At 46.8% G+C, this 17,995-nt stretch overlaps 1 protein-coding gene across 1 annotated transcript in view; it reads left to right on the top strand.

The window, feature by feature from the left end:
• Positions 1-17,995, top strand: part of PDGFRL (platelet derived growth factor receptor like) — a 195,707-nt gene that overhangs the window by 163,647 nt on the left and 14,065 nt on the right. Inside the window, exons 4-5 of the mRNA XM_040418784.1 lie at positions 5,579-5,872; positions 7,778-7,917. Coding sequence (XP_040274718.1) covers positions 5,579-5,872; positions 7,778-7,917 — 434 coding nt within the window. The remainder of the gene's footprint in view (positions 1-5,578; positions 5,873-7,777; positions 7,918-17,995) is intronic.

Genomic DNA, 17,995 nt, shown 5'->3' with positions numbered 1-17,995 from the left:
CTCCCGCACTCCTCCCCTCCTTCAGACCGGTGGCGCACAGAATGGTGAAGCAGGAAGACTTCTCCCCGCTCCACCATTCAGCCTGCAGACACAGATCGTGCTGCCAGCATATGTGGGCGGAGCCTGCAGCCCAGAAATCTGCATAAGCTACGCCCACGGTGCTGCAGAGCGATCTGTGCCTGCAGGGAAGAGAGGTATGTGAGCTTCAGGAATGGGACAAGGTGAGTAGTTAATGTGTTTGTTTGTTTGTTTGTTTTTTCTTTTACAGAGGGGACACAGAGGGCTTTATTACTATGGAGGGGGGCACAGAGGGCTTTATTACTATGGAGGGGGCACAAAGGACTTTATTACTATGGAGGGGGCACAGAGGACTTTATTACTATGGATGGGGCACAGAGGGCATTACTACTATGGAGGGGGCACAGAGGGCATTACTAATGTGAAAGGGGCACAGAGGGCATTACTACTATGGAGGGGGCACAGAGGGCATTACTAATGTTAAAGGGGCACAATGGACATTTCTACTATGGAGGGGGCACAGAGCCAGAGATCATTACTACAATGAAGGGGGCACAGAGGACATTATTATTGTGAAGGGGGCACAGTGGGCATTATTACTGTGAAGGGGGTACAATGGAGATTTCTACTATGGAGGGGGCACAGAGGGTATTACTACTACAGTGGGCATTACTACTATTAAAGAGGCACAATGGGCATTATTATTGTGAAGGGGCACAATGGGCATTATTACTATGAAGGGGGTACAGTGGGCATTATTACTGTGAAGGGGGCACAGTGGGCATTATTACTGTGAAGGAGCACAGTGGGCATTATTACTGTGAAGGGGGAACAGTGGGCATTTCTACTATGGAGGGGGCAAAGATGGCATTACAAGCACAGTGGGCATTACTACTATTAAGGGGGCACAATGGGTATTATTACTATAAAGAGGGCACAATGAGGATTATTACTATGAAGGGGACACAATGGGGATAATTACAATGAAGGGGCACAATGGGGATTATTACTGTGAAGGGGGAACAATGGGAATTATTATTGTGCAGAGGCACAAAGAGGGCATAACTACTGTGAGGGGGCACAGTGTGGGCATAACTACTGCGAGAGGGCACAATGTGGGCATAACTACTGTGAGGGGGCACAATGTGGGCATAACTACTGTGAGGGGGCACTCATCTTTACAAAACTACTGTGAAGGTTGTACAATGAGAGCAATACTACTGTAAGAGGGTACAATTTTTTTTAAAGTATTGGGGGCAGTCTAAGGCACACTTGTGCAATATTCATGCTGTCTAATCAGCACCTTGATATGCCACACCAGTGAGGTGGGATGGATTATCTCGGCAAAGGAGAAGTGCTCACTAACACAGATTTAGACAGATTTGTGACCAATATTTGAGAGTAATGGGTCTTTTGTGTATGTAGAAAATGTTTCAGATCTTTGAGTTCAGCTCATGCAAAATGGGAGCAAAACCGAAAGTGTTGCGTTTATATTTTTGTTCAGTTCAGTGTATGTAACTATGTAATGTTGCTACAATAATGCCACAATGGTGTTATAGGCTGTGTTCTGTTGTAAAGACCTCACAGCTGCCTATCTCTTCATATATAATGTGTTCTATTTGATAATGTCTCAGTTGGAATTCCAGGTCTGTGCACTATTCTAGTGATGTCAAAAAAGGCTGTATCTTCATTTATAAGTTTTTTTCTATTTTTGCGATGTCACAATAGGCAGTGTCCTCGTGTATTATTAGTTTTCTGTTGATGATGTCACAATAGTGTTTGCTTTTCTTCATAGGCTGTGTCCTGTTTTGAAGATGTCACAATAGACAGAATATTAATTTACGCAATGCTTTCTACAGAGATTATGTCACAATAGCAAATGCCTTTATTCCTAGGTTGTTTTCTATTGTGATGATTTCACAATAGTTTTGTCTTTATTGCTAGATTGTGTTCTTTTATGATGACACTGAAAGGTTGTAGGGAAGATACACACAATGTTGGAAAAGCAAATCCAGAGTCATTTTCTGTTTGCACTGTTTTGATGAAGTTAGTTATTTTGTGTAACGCTGCCTGGGTTAGGATGGAGATAGCACAGTCTGGGAGAGGTTAGTACAGCCCATGTGAGATTTTAGGAGAGAGGAGTTACTGCCTTGGTGCACTAGAGTGGTGATTGGGTGGTGTGAACGACCAGGTGGAGTTCAGGTGGTGGTCATATAAAGCCCTCAACTCCCGCCAATTATTAAATGGAGAGCACACCGTGCATACGCAGTTCACGCTCTTTCACTTTGGGGAGCCTATTCTGGAGATAGGCGAGGGTTTCAGAAGTGCCATGGATTTCAATGGCTTTTGTCACGAAATAACCGAGATAACACTGTAACGTGTTATCAGAGTGAGTTTTAGCTTGGCTACATCTGTATTAATCGCACCACAGCAGCTGATATATTACCGAGCGTCCCCCCAACATGTTTGGCCGTATCAGTATCATCATCACCGGATTGGGACACTGCAAGACACAGCACATAAAGTGCCTGTGAGCACTATATTAGGGATCTGTCCACAGCATGACCAATCGGCATTCCCTGATGACTTAGCTCTCTCCAAGTCACATGTGCACATTTGTGGGCACATGATTGCGGCACCAGGACATGATTTTTACTCCCGTTCACATGAAATTTCCTCTATCACATGCTTACTCCAGAGGCTTTTCAGGCTGAGGAGGAGACCCATACTGGGTTACTTATGTACTCATCAATATGCCCAGATATTTACAGAGCAGGATTTATGTCTATACATATATATACGCACACACACTATAATATATACATATGTGCACACACATGTTTTCATATATACACACAAACTATAATATATACATATGTGCACACACATGTTTGCATATACACACACACAAACTATAATATATACATATATACACACACACTGCTACAGCCTTATGGGTAAATCAAGTTTTTTGATATTTTATCTATTGGAGTGCTGCCCTTTTTCTACGTCTACACACACGCTAATATTTACATATGTGCACACACATGTTTGCATATATACACACACACTATAATATATACAAATGTGCACACACATGTTTGCATATACACACAAACTATAATATATACATATGTGCACACACATGTTTGCATATATATACACACATACACTATAATATATACATATGTGCACACACATGTTTGCATATATACACACACACTAATATATACATATGTGCACACACATGTTTGCATATACACACACACACACTATAATATATACATATGTGCACACACATGTTTGCATATATACACACACACTATAATATATACATATGTGCACACACACTAGACACATATATACAGACATTCACACTAGGGTTGCCACCTTTCCCAACAAAAAATGCTATCCAAGTTAAGCCACACCACAAAAAGGGTGTGGCTGTGGGGCGTGGCTTAACACAGGGTGTTAAGTCGCTGTCATACTGTGGCTCCCAATAATATTACTGCCCCCCAGTAATATTAATGCCCCCATTAGTGCCACCCAGAATTAACAATGCCCCCATTAGTGCCCCCCAGAATTAATATTGCCCCTCATTAGGGCCCCCAGTAATAGTAGTGCCCCTATTAGTGCCCCCCAATAATATTAATGCCCCCATTAGCGCCCCCAGAATTAATATTGCCCCCATTAGTGCCTCCAGTAATACTAATGCCCCCATTAGTGCCCCCCAGTAATAGTAATGCCCCCATTAGTGCACTCCAGAATTAATGCTCCCATTAGTGCCCCCGGTAAGAGGTATGGCCTCATTAGTGCCCCCAGTAAATCTAATGCCCCCATTAGTGCCCCTAATAAGAACAATGCCCCCATTAGTGCCCTCCTGTAAGAATAATGCCCCCATTAGTGTCCCACAGTAAGAATAATCCACCCATTAGTACCCTCCAGTAAGAATAATGCCTCCTATTAGTGCCCCCAGTAAGAATAATACCACCCATTAGTTCCCCCTTCTCTGCTTCTGCCAAAAAAACAACAACACTCACCTACTCCATTTGATGGTGCCACGGTGAACACTCACTGCTGACTGGATGTGCACAGCACAGGACCTGTGCTTCAGCATGATGACGTCTCACAGGTCCTGTCCTCCAGTCAGCAGTGAGGAAGTCTGTGAGGAAGGCAGCCCAGACAGAACAGCTCAGTGTCAGTGTCTGCAGATTTCCCTAATAGGGCCCCCACACTGAGCATCTTACAATCTGCAAGAAGCTTCTGCAGGAAGGTGAGGGGAAGGCAGGATCGCCATGTGCCCTGCTTGCACACTCTACAGAATGGCCATGGCTGGTGGAAGGGGCCTCTGCTCCAGATTACAGCTCTACTAGAGCAGACAGGGAAGCTTCTGTTCATTAGGAGGAAGGGTTGCAGAGGGAGAGGGAGGCAGAGCTACCAGTGAGCTCCGTACTGAATTTGTGACTTTTGCAGGCAGGGCAGACAGCTGAGGAATTGCCACAGTACATTAATTATACAATTTAACTGCTGGGACTGGATTAAAGAAGAGTGGACCCAGAGGACCACGTTTTTACCTTCTAGAGCAGGCCACTGGGAATTTGCCTGGCCTGCCAGATTGTCGGTCTGGGTTTGATACTGATCATCTTTAACCTTAGTTGTGTACTATTATGATGATTTCACAACCGTCTGTGGCTTCATAGTTAGCTGTATTCTATTGTAATAATTTCACAATAGATCTCACTAACTGGCCTTCCCCTTAATGAGGTTATGCACCTTTTAGGGTTTTGGCAAATCCACCTGTGAAGAGAAGCATACTTACCTGCTTCCCCACTCTGGCTCCTGCTCTCTCTGGCCTCAGCTGCTCCGCTTTGCTCCCAGGATGTAAACTTCCATTTTGACGCAACTGCAGCCAATCGCTGGCCACAGAGCTGATCTGCTCCCCTTGCGTCACGTGACCATTTGCTGTGGCCAGCCTTCTTCTCTGTCTTCTGATCTGTAAAATTGCGGTCTCCATTTTGAGCATTTTTTCGTAAACTAAATGTAAAAGTTTTCGACTCTTAATTTTTTGGGGGAGGAAATTCATAATGAATTTGATTCACTATCTCTAGACACAATCAATCCTAGGGGGTCAGTAGACACCTAAATATTATAATATTCCTTATCCCACTACCAGGTTTACTTAAAGGGCATCGGTCAGCAGATTTGTACCTATGAAACTGGCTGACCTGTTGCAACTACTGCACTTTGATTGACTTTAGGAAAAGTCAAGGCCAGGTGTGACCATGTTTACGTGGCCTGGCCCTGTCAAAGTGGAGACGGTGCAGCAGCTGCACAGAGAGCTGAGCCTCTAGCAGTAACGGCAACTCATTGCCCCTAGAGGCTCATCTGCATATAATAAAGTGCAGGCACATATGAACATGGGACCAGCACAGATGCCTTCAGCTGACAAGCGCACATGCAATAAGGCAGCCAGTTGGCAGTTTCATAAGTACAAATCTGCTGACAGACATTAGACTAGTTGCATTGAATAATTTTCAAATGAATTCTCTTTTTGTTGCAGATAAAGGAGAACTCTTCGTACCATCTCCAAGTTACTTTGAGATTGTCTACATGAACCCAGATAAGCCAGCTGTCATCCCATGTCGTGTGACCACTGCATCTGCTAAAGTCACCCTACACAGAGAGTTTCCAGCTGAAGAAATAAAGGCTGATGGCACAAGCATTTCCTACGATGTAAAGAAAGGTTTTATTTACCAGCACCCCAGTTACAACCAAAGTGGAGTGGTGTATTGCCGGGCAGAGGCCAGAGGAACCCCACAAATATCCATTAAATACCAGCTACTCTATGTGGAAGGTACAACGAAAGACGATGGCCACTATCTTCAACCACATTATGACTTACACTTACATGTTTTATGCTAGGCAGGCACGGGTGTCATTTTTTGTGCTGCAGTTATCCCACCTCTGCCTACTGAAGGGCTTTGCCAGGTGTGCGGCCTACTTACTAGAAGGAAAATCTGTCCAAGTTCTACAAATAACACAATGGCCATACACCTTTGTGTTAGTCATACAGTTTGTGTTCGTAGATTGTGTCCAAATTGGCCAGAAATCATGTCATGTTTATGGGGCCTTGCAGACTTTTTATTTTTATTTTTTTTATCAAGGCCTGACATTAGAGGAAATAAGGCTTGAGTTGTTTCATGAAGATAACTACTGTCCATATGTGCTGTTAGGACATAGCGACATCTTAGAAGGAAGTTCTCCACTCAGGAGAATGGCCACAAATTTCTAAGCAGGTTACACTTTTTTGGGCTTATAGGGAAAATGCAGTGTAGTGACAGACCTGTTGATGTCAGTGAGCTGTCACTCCCGGGCTGGCAGCAGGGCTGGGACAAGGTCCACCACCAACAGAGGCTGAGCTGCCCAAGTGTGCGTACAGCGCGTCAGGTCAAAGTGCGCGCTGTACGCAGCCAGTCAGACAAGCGACTGAGCAGAGACTAGAGTAGCGGAGCGGCCGAGCCAGGAGGCGGAGTGGGGAGGGAGCACATAAGTCAGTGCCAACTAGTGCTCACTACTCCCTCCGTCCTCCAGCGCGGCCGGCAGCATTGCAGGCGCGGCAGCAGCAGCGACGTGGTCAGTGGCCTGCCTGCCACCCAGAGGCTGGGGAGCTGGCCTGCGCCCTGAGGCTGGAGCCTCCCCAGCCTCTGTGTCGGCCGGCCCTGGATGGCAGTCAGTACTTTCAAGGAGATGAGTCTGATGAGACTTTCTGATGCCGCCCTCCCCCACCTCCAGATAAGGACTGGCAGGTTTCTTTTCTGTTGTGCATAGGAAACAAACCTGCCATTCATTGTCCAGAGGCGGGGGAGGGCAAGGCCAGTGAGTCTCATCAGACTCTTCTCCTTCGTAGGTCTGGCGTATCTCGTAGCTCTGGATCTGGTCTGAAATCAGCGTGTCTGTCACTACACTATGTTGCCCTCAGTGAGGGCAGCATAGCCCAAGTGACAGGATCCCTTTAATTAAGGAGTGCTACTAAAATGCTGGAAATTATGATGTGGGTGACATTTACACATTTCTCATTGCTCTGTAAAATGGGAAAGTGACATGTAGAGTGGATGCAGTCCAACGAGCCATAGTTTAGGCCAGATTTTTTAAGTAGAATAAGTTGAAATGGCACACATTTTTGCCATTGCAAGCATAGATTTCAGGTAAAAATGTGCCAGGTTTATTACGAGGTGTGTGTTTTTTTTTTTGCTTAATCTGGCACAATTCATTCCAACTGTAGTCTTAATAAATGTGGGTCATTGTGTGAAAAATATAGTCATCAAATGGTAGGGAATGTTTTTGTATATTCCTTCCCACATGTCTATATGACTTAATCTTACAAGTAGTAATGTTGTATAGCCCATTAAAGGGGTTGGCTGAAACCTAAACAATAATTGGGGAGATGGTTGGGTGAGCTGATTCCTGTGTGTGGCACATGTACATTCATATCACAGCTGCCCGCCATAAAGGGATAACCAGACCAGGTGAGTGTTTTTTCTATTCTGACACAATACCTGGCATTCCCCAATTTTTTCAGATCTTGGACAATCCTTTTAAAGTACAAGGCGGTCTATTCACTTCCGCTCAGTATGTTGGTTGTATTCTCGGTATATCTAATACAGGGCCAAGCACATAGATTCGTGTTTAATTATATGATTCTAAATTTAACTTCCTTTTAAGTCCTCATAAGTATGATATGTTTTAACGTTTCTTTCAGTTCCCAGTGGACCACCCTCTGCAACTATTACAGCCTCGGCCAACAAGGTTCGAAGTGGAAGTGACTTCAGTGTCTTCTGCACGGTCCTGGGGGAACCAAACGTAGAAGTAGAATTTACTTGGATCTACCCAGGACAACAAGTAAGTTGATAACTATACATGGGAATTTATGGATTTTTCTTTTGGTCCAACAATTCAGAATCTTAAAGGGGTTGTCTCACCTCCTTTCCTCAGCGCGGCATGCCCAGACTTGTGGTGTTCTAAGGGGGGAGTTCCTGCTAACATGGCTAGCAGCACAGGCCAGCGGCGCTGGGAAGCTGTAATTCCCTCCCGCACTGTGAGAGATCCATAGGACATACAGGGACAGGAGCTAATGCGCAGGCATGGGAGACTATGCCTGCTCACTCCCGCTATCCCGGCCACCAGAAAGGCTGGCCTTATCTCTTTTCAGATCGCAAGCGTGGCCACCGCTGATGTATTCCTGCGGTGGCCGTAACCCCTAGAGCCGAGCAGTGTATAAAGACAAGGAAAATTCTGAGAAGGAAGATCAGGCAGCATTATTGTAACATAGAGCATATTGGTAAGTTTCTTGTATTAGGTTAGTACACATCATAAATGTCACTTCATGTGATGAGGCAACCCCTTTAACCACTGGAGAGAAAACAGATGAACTGCATACAGGACACTGGAAAATATTCCACCTACTGATATGCTGCACATTTTGCTGCCTGAGACTGAAGGGTTCTCCAAGATGATGTTATAGACAGACGGGTGTCTGTAGCACATCTGGCCATTACCGGCCCTCGATCAGTGAAAATATTCTGTGAGAAAAGACAATAATCAAGTTGGATCATAGTAAGAAAATGTCAGAACATGTGCAATGTGCAGCACTCATTTCTTAGGCTAGGTCTACATCTGCACCTAGATTCCAGCACAGAATACTGGAGCCACCAGATTCGTTGTATGCCAGACACTGCCAGCACCCAACGGATCCCATTTACTGTACTGGGGTCTGTTGGGTCTTGGGTGTCTGGTATGAGTACTGGCATCTTGCCAGACAAAATGCCTCTGCAGCAGTATTTAATACGTGTGTAACGGATCCGCTTCCGTTAATGGACGCTTCCTAGCTTGCGCCGAGGACCACAAGCACCGCACTGGACACCACAAGCACCGCAGACTCCACAACCGCCGTAGATTAACTGGAGCCGCGCCGTCTTCCTTCCACCCTGAACGAACCTCCAGCATTCAGGACCGTGTGGGAAAGATCTCTCCTCCAGGGAATATGCAGAGCATAGCAATCCCCAGCGTGATACAGCAATTCCCTCCAATAACGAGACGAGGCTCCGTTTTGAAGGGTTAGCAAAACATGAACTGAACATGAACTCTTTATTGAGGGCTACCCGCCCGTATTTATGCAGGTCCCCACAATGCATCATGGTCTCCTCCTCTCTGCCCTAGAGACACCCGAAGTGCAATTCAATTATCTCCTAGGACAAAGGAAGACCACCAATACACATGTGGGAACAATAGGAGAGGAATCCCCACCCGAATACACAAAATCCTCCCTTCTGTCTGGGATATAATTATGGATTAACATAACTATCACAGACAGTAAAAATACAGTTTTTAAACATACACTGTAACTTTAAAACCATACATTCCATCTCCATAAAAATTACATATTTAAACTCTGCATACATCAAACATAAACACTTCCAAAAATCACACAAATCCCTCCAGCGGATCAAAAGTTTAGTGGAAGTCCTTTTATGACCGACCGCAAGCACAACTTCCTGCCCAAAACAGTTCCATAGATTTGGGCTGTGCGGTCGGTCAATTCCATGCAGAAAAATGACTAAGTCCCATCTTCGAACGGGACTTAGTCTCTGGAGCTGAAAGTTCAGTATGGCAGAAGGTAAGGGTCAGCGGCGTTCGTGTATCCGCGCATCCGATTCCAGCTCCACAGAATCCCCAGCATACACCGCTGACCGCGTTCGGTCCCACCAACAGTCCAGACATGCGGCACAGTTCTGTCACTGTTCCTGAAGGGCAACATGTCCCGGGGCCATAGTCGTAGGGCAGGAGGCTAGCCATAAGTCCTCTACAATGCCCAGTGGCAAATGGCAGTTTGTCACACATCTCCCCTTTGGGGGGAAGATTAACCAGGCACCTGACCTTCTGTCGGTCAGTGCCTCCGTTAGTCGATCCACCAACCCACAGTAACCAGATGCCCGAGTAGCCCACCCACAACAAACAGGTACAAGGGTGACCCACCCACAAGAAACAGTTACTGCACCTGGGTATTTTGCTGTGGTGATGAGGCAACATGCTGTGGGGACTTGAGGGAGGGCAGAGGCCGACTGCACTCTGCCCAGCTGCCAGCTCTTCTGCTGGGGTGCTGAGACCATAGTCCGGCTCAGTAGCCAGAGGAACATGGGAGTCAGCAGGGGTTAACATCGCCTCTGTTAACCCTGAGGCCACGTTAGGAGTTAACTGGGGAGGGGAATTTGTACTTACCCCCTCCACCTGTTGTCCTGGTGAGGGTAGTGGGGGATCTGGACAGGCTGTCCAGCATCCTGGTAGGTCAGGCGCAGAGACCACGGTCCCATCTCCGCCATCTGGGCGATTGGTGTCTCCCCTTGTTATGGTAAGCTGCCGCTGGGGAGAGAGGACTACACCTTCAGTTCCCTGGGGTTCACACTGCCGCTGGGGGGGAAGGACGACATCTTCGGCCCCCTGGGGTACACACTGCCGCTGGGGAGGAAGGAGGGCATCTTCAGCTCCCTGTAACACACACTGCCGCTGGGAAGGAAGTACGACACCTTCAGCTCCCTGGGGTTCACACTGCCGCTGGGGGGGAAGGACGACACCTTCGGCCCCCTGTGGTACACACTGCCGCTGGTGGGGAAGTACGTCACCTTCAGCTCCCTGGGGTTCACACTGCCGCTGGGGGGGAAGGACGACACCTTCGGCCCCCTGGGGTACACACTGCCGCTGGGGGGGGAAGGACGACACCTTCGGCCCCCTGGGGTACACACTGCCGCTGGGGGGGAAGGACGACACCTTCGGCCCCCTGGGGTTCACACTGCCACTGGGGGGGAAGGACGACACCTTCGGCCCCTTGGGGTACACACTGCCGCTGGGGGGGAAGGACGACACCTTCGGCACCCTGGGGTACACACTGCCGCTGGGGGGGAAGGACGACACCTTCGGCCCCTTGGGGTACACACTGCCGCTGGGGGGGGAAGGACGACACCTTCGGCCCCCTGGGGTTCACACTGCCACTGGGGGGGAAGGACGACACCTTCGGCCCCCTGGGGTACACACTGCCGCTGGGGGGGAAGGACGTCACCTTCGGCCCCCTGGGGTACACACTGCCGCTGGGGGGGAAGGACGACACCTTCGGCCCCCTGGGGTACACACTGCCGCTGGGGGGGAAGGACGACACCTTCGGCCCCCTGGGGTACCCACTGCCGCTGGGGGGGAAGGACGACACCTTCGGCCCCCTGTAACTCACGTTTTTGCTGGGGCGCAGGGATGGAATACTTCGCTATCTCTGCCCGATATTCTGCTTCCTGCTGCAGATACTCCGCCAGTTCTCTCCTCACTTCCGGTACAATTTCCTCTGTTAGGTGGGGCCCGTAGATAGCCAACCGCCTCTTCAGCATAGCGTCAAACCGTACGTGACTATACCAATACTCCAGCTTTGCTTGGTGTTCGCAGGATGCTGCTCCTCGCACTAGGGAAGCCATCCCACCGCTTGCCACCAATGTAACGGATCCGCTTCCGTTAATGGACGCTTCCTAGCTTGCGCCGAGGACCACAAGCACCGCACTGGACACCACAAGCACCGCAGACTCCACAACCGCCGTAGATTAATTGGAGCCGCGCCGTCTTCCTTCCACCCTGAATGAACCTCCAGCATTCAGGACCGTGTGGGAAAGATCTCTCCTCCAGGGAATATGCAGAGCATAGCAATCCCCAGCGTGATACAGCAATTCCCTCCAATAACGAGACGAGGCTCCATTTTGAAGGGTTAGCAAAACATGAACTGAACATGAACTCTTTATTGAGGGCTACCCGCCCGTATTTTTGCAGGTCCCCACAATGCATCATGGTCTCCTCCTCTCTGCCCTAGAGACACCCGAAGTGCAATTCAATTATCTCCTAGGACAAAGGGAGACCACCAATACACATGTGGGAACAATAGGAGAGGAATCCCCACCCGAATACACAAAATCCTCCCTTCTGTCTGGGATATAATTATGGATTAACATAACTATCACAGACAGTAAAAATACAGTTTTTAAACATACACTGTAACTTTAAAACCATACATTCCATCTCCATAAAAATTACATATTTAAACTCTGCATACATCAAACATAAACACTTCCAAAAATCACACAAATCCCTCCAGCGGATCAAAAGTTTAGGGAAGTCCTTTTATGACCGACCGCAAGCACAACTTCCTGCCCAAAACAGTTCCATAGATTTGGGCTGTGCGGTCGGTCAATTCCATGCAGAAAAATGACTAAGTCCCATCTTCGAACGGGACTTAGTCTCTGGAGCTGAAAGTTCAGTATGGCAGAAGGTAAGGGTCAGCGGCGTTCGTGTATCCGCGCATCCGATTCCAGCTCCACAGAATCCCCAGCATACACCGCTGACCGCGTTCGGTCCCACCAACAGTCCAGACATGCGGCACAGTTCTGTCACTGTTCCTGAAGGGCAACATGTCCCGGGGCCATAGTCGTAGGGCAGGAGGCTAGCCATAAGTCCTCTACAATGCCCAGTGGCAAATGGCAGTTTGTCACAACGTGTTTTTGCCACAGTCTTCAGCCCAGTTCCTGGTTCCCTCTAGGGGGCTGTGTTTTACAGGGCATTTCTCATGGCATTTTTTATTTGTTTGCAGACAGATGTTTTTTAAAGTCTATCTAGAAAATAAAATGCCTTACATCCAATGAATTTTGGTTTATGGCATAAAAAAAAACCACAACATACTCTGGGTATGGTTTTTTGTGTCCAATTACTTGCAGGTGCATGACTTGAAATGCCTGGGCCCCATAGCAAATTTTTGAGCAGGTCTGCCCCTGCCCAGCACATAGACCGCCAACGCAAGTCACCTTCTCTGCCCCTTCCCCCAGCCTACAGGTCACCATCTGTGAAAGATTGGGCACATATACTGTACACAGGCTTATAAATCATTAGTCCATAATGGGAAATCACCCTTCCACCCTTCCGTCTGAAATTAGCTCGAAAGTACAGACAAACATGCATTCAGAAAGCAACTAAAGAGTTTTGCCGGCTACAAATTCTGAAATCATTTCGATGATTTCTGCTGTACAGAACGTCAGTGTTTCATTTTATAACTCTCTTGTGACCACAGTAACCGCATCAGAACTGCGCTGTGTGGCGGCACCCCAACCCTCCCGTTCTAAGGCTGGCGCTACACCTAGACTTTTTGTACCACTTTTAATTGATTTTAACTAGTGAGTGAAAGCTACAAGGCCCAAGATTGCATACAAGTCAATTTACTGCTTTGGACTACAGCTGTACAGGATGAAATGTGGCTAGATCACAGACATTAGGGCGGAAGAAGTTAAATGTACTAATAAAGTAACATAATACAATGAATATATGAAGAAATTGTTCCCTACTATATTAATGTAGGGTCACAGATGGTTAGCTTTCGTAGCTCGCCACTCCCCATGTATGCTGCCACTGTACAATAGTGTGGTGTCTTTTATTGTAGCTGATCATGTACACTGTACACATAGCAATGAATAGTTGTTCTCCTATATCAGGGATGGTCAACCTGCGGCCCTCCAGCTGCTGTAAAACTACAACTCCCATGATGCCCTGCTTTAAGCTGATAGCAGTAGGCTGTCCGGCAATGCTGGGAGTTGTTGTTTTGCAACAGCTGGAGGCCCGCAGGTTGGGCATCTCTGTTCTATATGAATATTACATTATAACCAGTTGTAAAGCACCATTGTACAACGGCAGAGAGACAAGAGTTAATAGCACAATACATCCATTTAATAATCACACACACCCAAAAGATTCCTGTCAACCATGACAGTGCTTTCCACATATTGTCTTCTGGCCCACGGAGACCCGTCTTCCTGTAAAACACAGAGACAGCTATGTTCCTGCTGCACAAGGGTGGGAATGTGTGAGATCCGACTCACAATGTTGGTATTGGCAGCAGGAGTATTTTATCATGACACGGAGCAGTCACTACAAGAGCTCGAGATGACGCCTTCACAAACAAGGTGAGCCTTCACAGCATACCATATGTACAACTGCACAGGGGCCCAGTCCGTAAGAGGAGCCCATTGTCCCTCAAAAGCTTTTTCCTGCTGTCTATAAGGTTGAATGTAATGGGGTTGACATCTCCGAATTACTGGTGGATTGGTGGATGGACATATGTAGATGTACGAGCTCTAGCTGGACTGATGGAAAACAAAGGTCTATATGCTGTTCTTGCCCGGTGGCCGTTCCTCTCTGTGTCTGCTTCTGCACATACTCATATTAAAGGTCCAGGAATAACTACTTGTTAGGCCTCTTTCACACGGGCGTTGCAGGAAAAGGTGCGGGTGCGTTGCGGGAACATGCGCGATTTTTCTGCGCAAGTGCAAAACATTGTAATGCGTTTTGCACTCGCGTGAGAAAAATCACGCATGTTTGGTACCCAAACCCGAACTCGAGGCTTGGGATCGGTGTTCTGTAGATTGTATTATTTCCCCTTATAACATGGTTATAAAGGAAAATAATAGCATTCTGAATACAGAATGCATAGTACAATAGCGCTGGAGGGGTTAAAAAAAAATAAAAAAAAATTTAACTCACCTTAATCCACTTGTTCGCGCAGCCGTCATCTCTTCTATCTTCTTTTTTGGTGTGTGCAGGAAAAGGACCTGTGGTGATGTCACTCCGGTCATCACATGGTCTGTCACATGATCTTTTACCATGGTGATGGATCATGTGATGAGCGTAGTGACATCATCAAAGGTCCTATTGCTCACAGTTAAAGACAGAAGAGATGCCGGCTGCGCGAACAAGTGGATTAAGGTGAGTTACATTTTTTTTAACCCCTCCAGCCCTATTTTACTTAGCATTCTGTATTCAGAATGCTATTATTTTCCCTTATAACCATGTTATAAGGGGAAATAATAATGATCGGGTCCCCAGCCAGATCGTCACCTAGCAACCATGCGTGAAAATCGCACCGCATCCGCACTTGCTTGCGATTTTCACGCAACCCCATTCATTTCTATGGGGCCTGCGTTACGTGAAAAACGCACAAAAAGGAGCATGTTGCGATTTTCACGCAACGCACAAGTGATGCGTGAAAATCACTGCTCGTGTGCACAGCCCCATAGAAATGAATGGGTCAGGATTCAGTGCAGGTGCAATGCGTTCAACTCACGCATCGCATTCGCGCGGAATACTCGCCCGTGTGAAAGGGGCCTTATTGTTCCAATGCATATTTGAAAATTGCTTTGAGCAAAGTAAGGCTGAGTTGACACGGGCGAGTATTCCGCGCGGGTGCAATGCGGGAGGTGAACGCATTGCACCCGCACTGAATCCGGCACCATTCATTTCCATGGGGCAGTGTACATGAGCGTTTTTTTTTTTCACGCATCACTTCTGCGTTGCCATAGAAATGAATGGGGATGCGTTAATAACGGATTGCATCCGGATGCTATCCGCGCGGAAAAAACGCAAACACTGAACGCAATCGCTGTGAAAACTGACTTGTTTTAGCTCCAAAATCGCATGTTTTTAACTGAACGCACCCTTAACGCATCCTGAGCCAAAACGTCACGCCCGTGTGAACTCAGCCTAAAGCTTTTTGTACTATTTTGTGTCTACAGCTCTTATTCCAACTTGTACCCTGATCATTAGTCATATTCCATCCATGTATGTTCTCCCCGTGTTTGTGTGGTTTTCTCCGGGTACTCCGGTTTCCTCCCACACTCCAAAGATACACTGATAGGAGGGACCTTAGATTGTGAGCCCTATAGGGGACAGCCTGATACTAATGTCTGTAAAGCGCTACGGAATATAGCAGCACTATATAAATGCATAAAATAAATAAATATATCCTCCACTTGTTAATGCATATGTTTAGTAAGTTCACAAGAACGTGCTGTCGCAGGAGCAGATTACACAGGCTTTGTTTGTAGTCAACGAAGAGACGTATAGGAAATAATCTGTAAATAAATACATAAATAATAATAAGAGCTGTAGACACCAAACAGATATCATCCTTTCATCTTTAGGCTTCACATCACCGTTCAGCCTTTCCGTTCGCATGCTCCGTTTAGGAGTAGGAGAACGGAAAGGACGGAGAAGGCGCATAACTGAGCCGAACGGAGCCTACGGACCCCATAGACTATAATGGGGTCCGTTATGTTTCCGCTCAGAAGATGATTTTGAAGCGGGGACAAAAGTCCTGCATGCACAACTTTTGTCTCCGCTCCAAAATCATCGTCTGAGCGGAAAGATAACGGACCCCATTATAGTCTATGGGGTGCTTAGGCTCCGTTTGGCTCAGTTATGTGCCTTCTCCGTCCTTTCCGTTCTCCTGCTCCTAAACGGAGCAGGAGAACGGAAAGGCTGAACGGTGATGTGAACGAAGCCTTAGATGCATTGCAGCAGTAAGTAATGGGTACAAAGTTAGACATAGTCTTTAATAAACTCAAACTCACTTTGTTGTGGTTTCCACTTAGGCCTCTTTCAGACGGGAGTCACGGGTGAGGGCCGGATGCGTTCAGGATGCATTGCGGCAAACCCGCGCGAGTAGGCACGCAATTTCAGTCAGTTTTGTCTGCGATTGCGTTCCGTTGTTCAGTTTTTTCCACGCGAGTGCAATGCGTTTTGCACGCGCGTGATAAAAAACTGAATGTGGTACCCAGACCCGAACCCGGACTTCCTCATTGAAGTTCGGGTTTGGGTTAGGCTACTTTCACACTTGCGACAGAGGATTCCGGCAGGCAGTACCGTCGCTGGAACTGCCTGCCGGATCCAGCAATACGGATGCAAACTGATGGCATTTGTCAGACGGATCAGGATCCTGATCCGTATGACAAATGCATTGAAATGCCGGCACCGTCTCTACGGTGTCATCCGGAAAAACTGAACCATCATTTATTTTTTTCACATTTTTTTCGGTCTGAGCATGCGCAGACCGCAATGCCGGATCCCTTTTGCCGGAACACTCGGGGCCGGATCATTAATAAATTTCAATGGGAAAAAATTTCGGATCCGGCATTCCGGCAAGTATTCCGGAATTTTGAACAGAGATAAAACCGCAGCATCCTGTGGTATTATCTCCGTCCTGAAAAGTCAAAAAGACTGAACTGAAGACATCCTAATGCATACTGAACGGAATGCTCTCCATACAGAATGCATGGGGATAAAACTGATCAATTATTTTTCGGTATGGAGCCCCTGTGATGGAACTCAATGCCAGAAAAGAATAACGCTGGTGTGAAAGTACCCTTAGGTGTTCTGTTGATTTTATTATTTTCCCTTCTAACATGGTTATAAGGGAAAATAATAGCATTCTTTAGTACAGAATGTTAAGTAAAATGTCCCTTGAGGGTTAAAAAATAAAATAAAAAAATTACTCACCTCATCCACTTGAGAGCACAGCTGTTATCGTCTTCTTTCTTCTTCCTGCAGGACCTGCAAAAGGACCTTCGATGATGTCATCGCAGGTCCTTTTGCAGTGGATGAGGTGAGTAATTTTTTAATTATTTTTAAACCCTCAAGGGACATTTTCCTTAGCATTCTGTATTAAATAATGCTATTATTTTCCATTATAACCATGCGATAATGGAAAATAGTAAAGTGAATGGAACTCATCCCTATTTATTAGCCATCTTGCGGAGGCAATGCGATTTTCACGCAGCCAGATTCATTTCTATGGGGCCTGTGTTGCGTGAAAAACGCAGAATATAGAACGTGCTGCGATTTTCACGCAACGCACAAGTGATGAGTGAAAGACATCGCTCATGTGCACAGCCCCATTGAAGTGAATGGGTCAGGATTCAGTGCGGGTGCAATGTGTTCACGTGAAGCATTGCACCCGTACGGAAAACTCGCCCGTGTGAAAGGGGCCTTAGACTTCAGCACAAAGTACACGCCAAAATCTCTGTGGAATTTAAACAGTGGGAACCTAAACTAATAGTTAAAGGGGTTATCCAGAAAC

The sequence above is a fragment of the Bufo bufo genome, chromosome 2 (genome assembly GCF_905171765.1).
Source record: "Bufo bufo chromosome 2, aBufBuf1.1, whole genome shotgun sequence".
NCBI lineage: Eukaryota > Metazoa > Chordata > Amphibia > Anura > Bufonidae > Bufo > Bufo bufo.
This window is presented reverse-complemented; position numbering and strand designations above follow the sequence as displayed.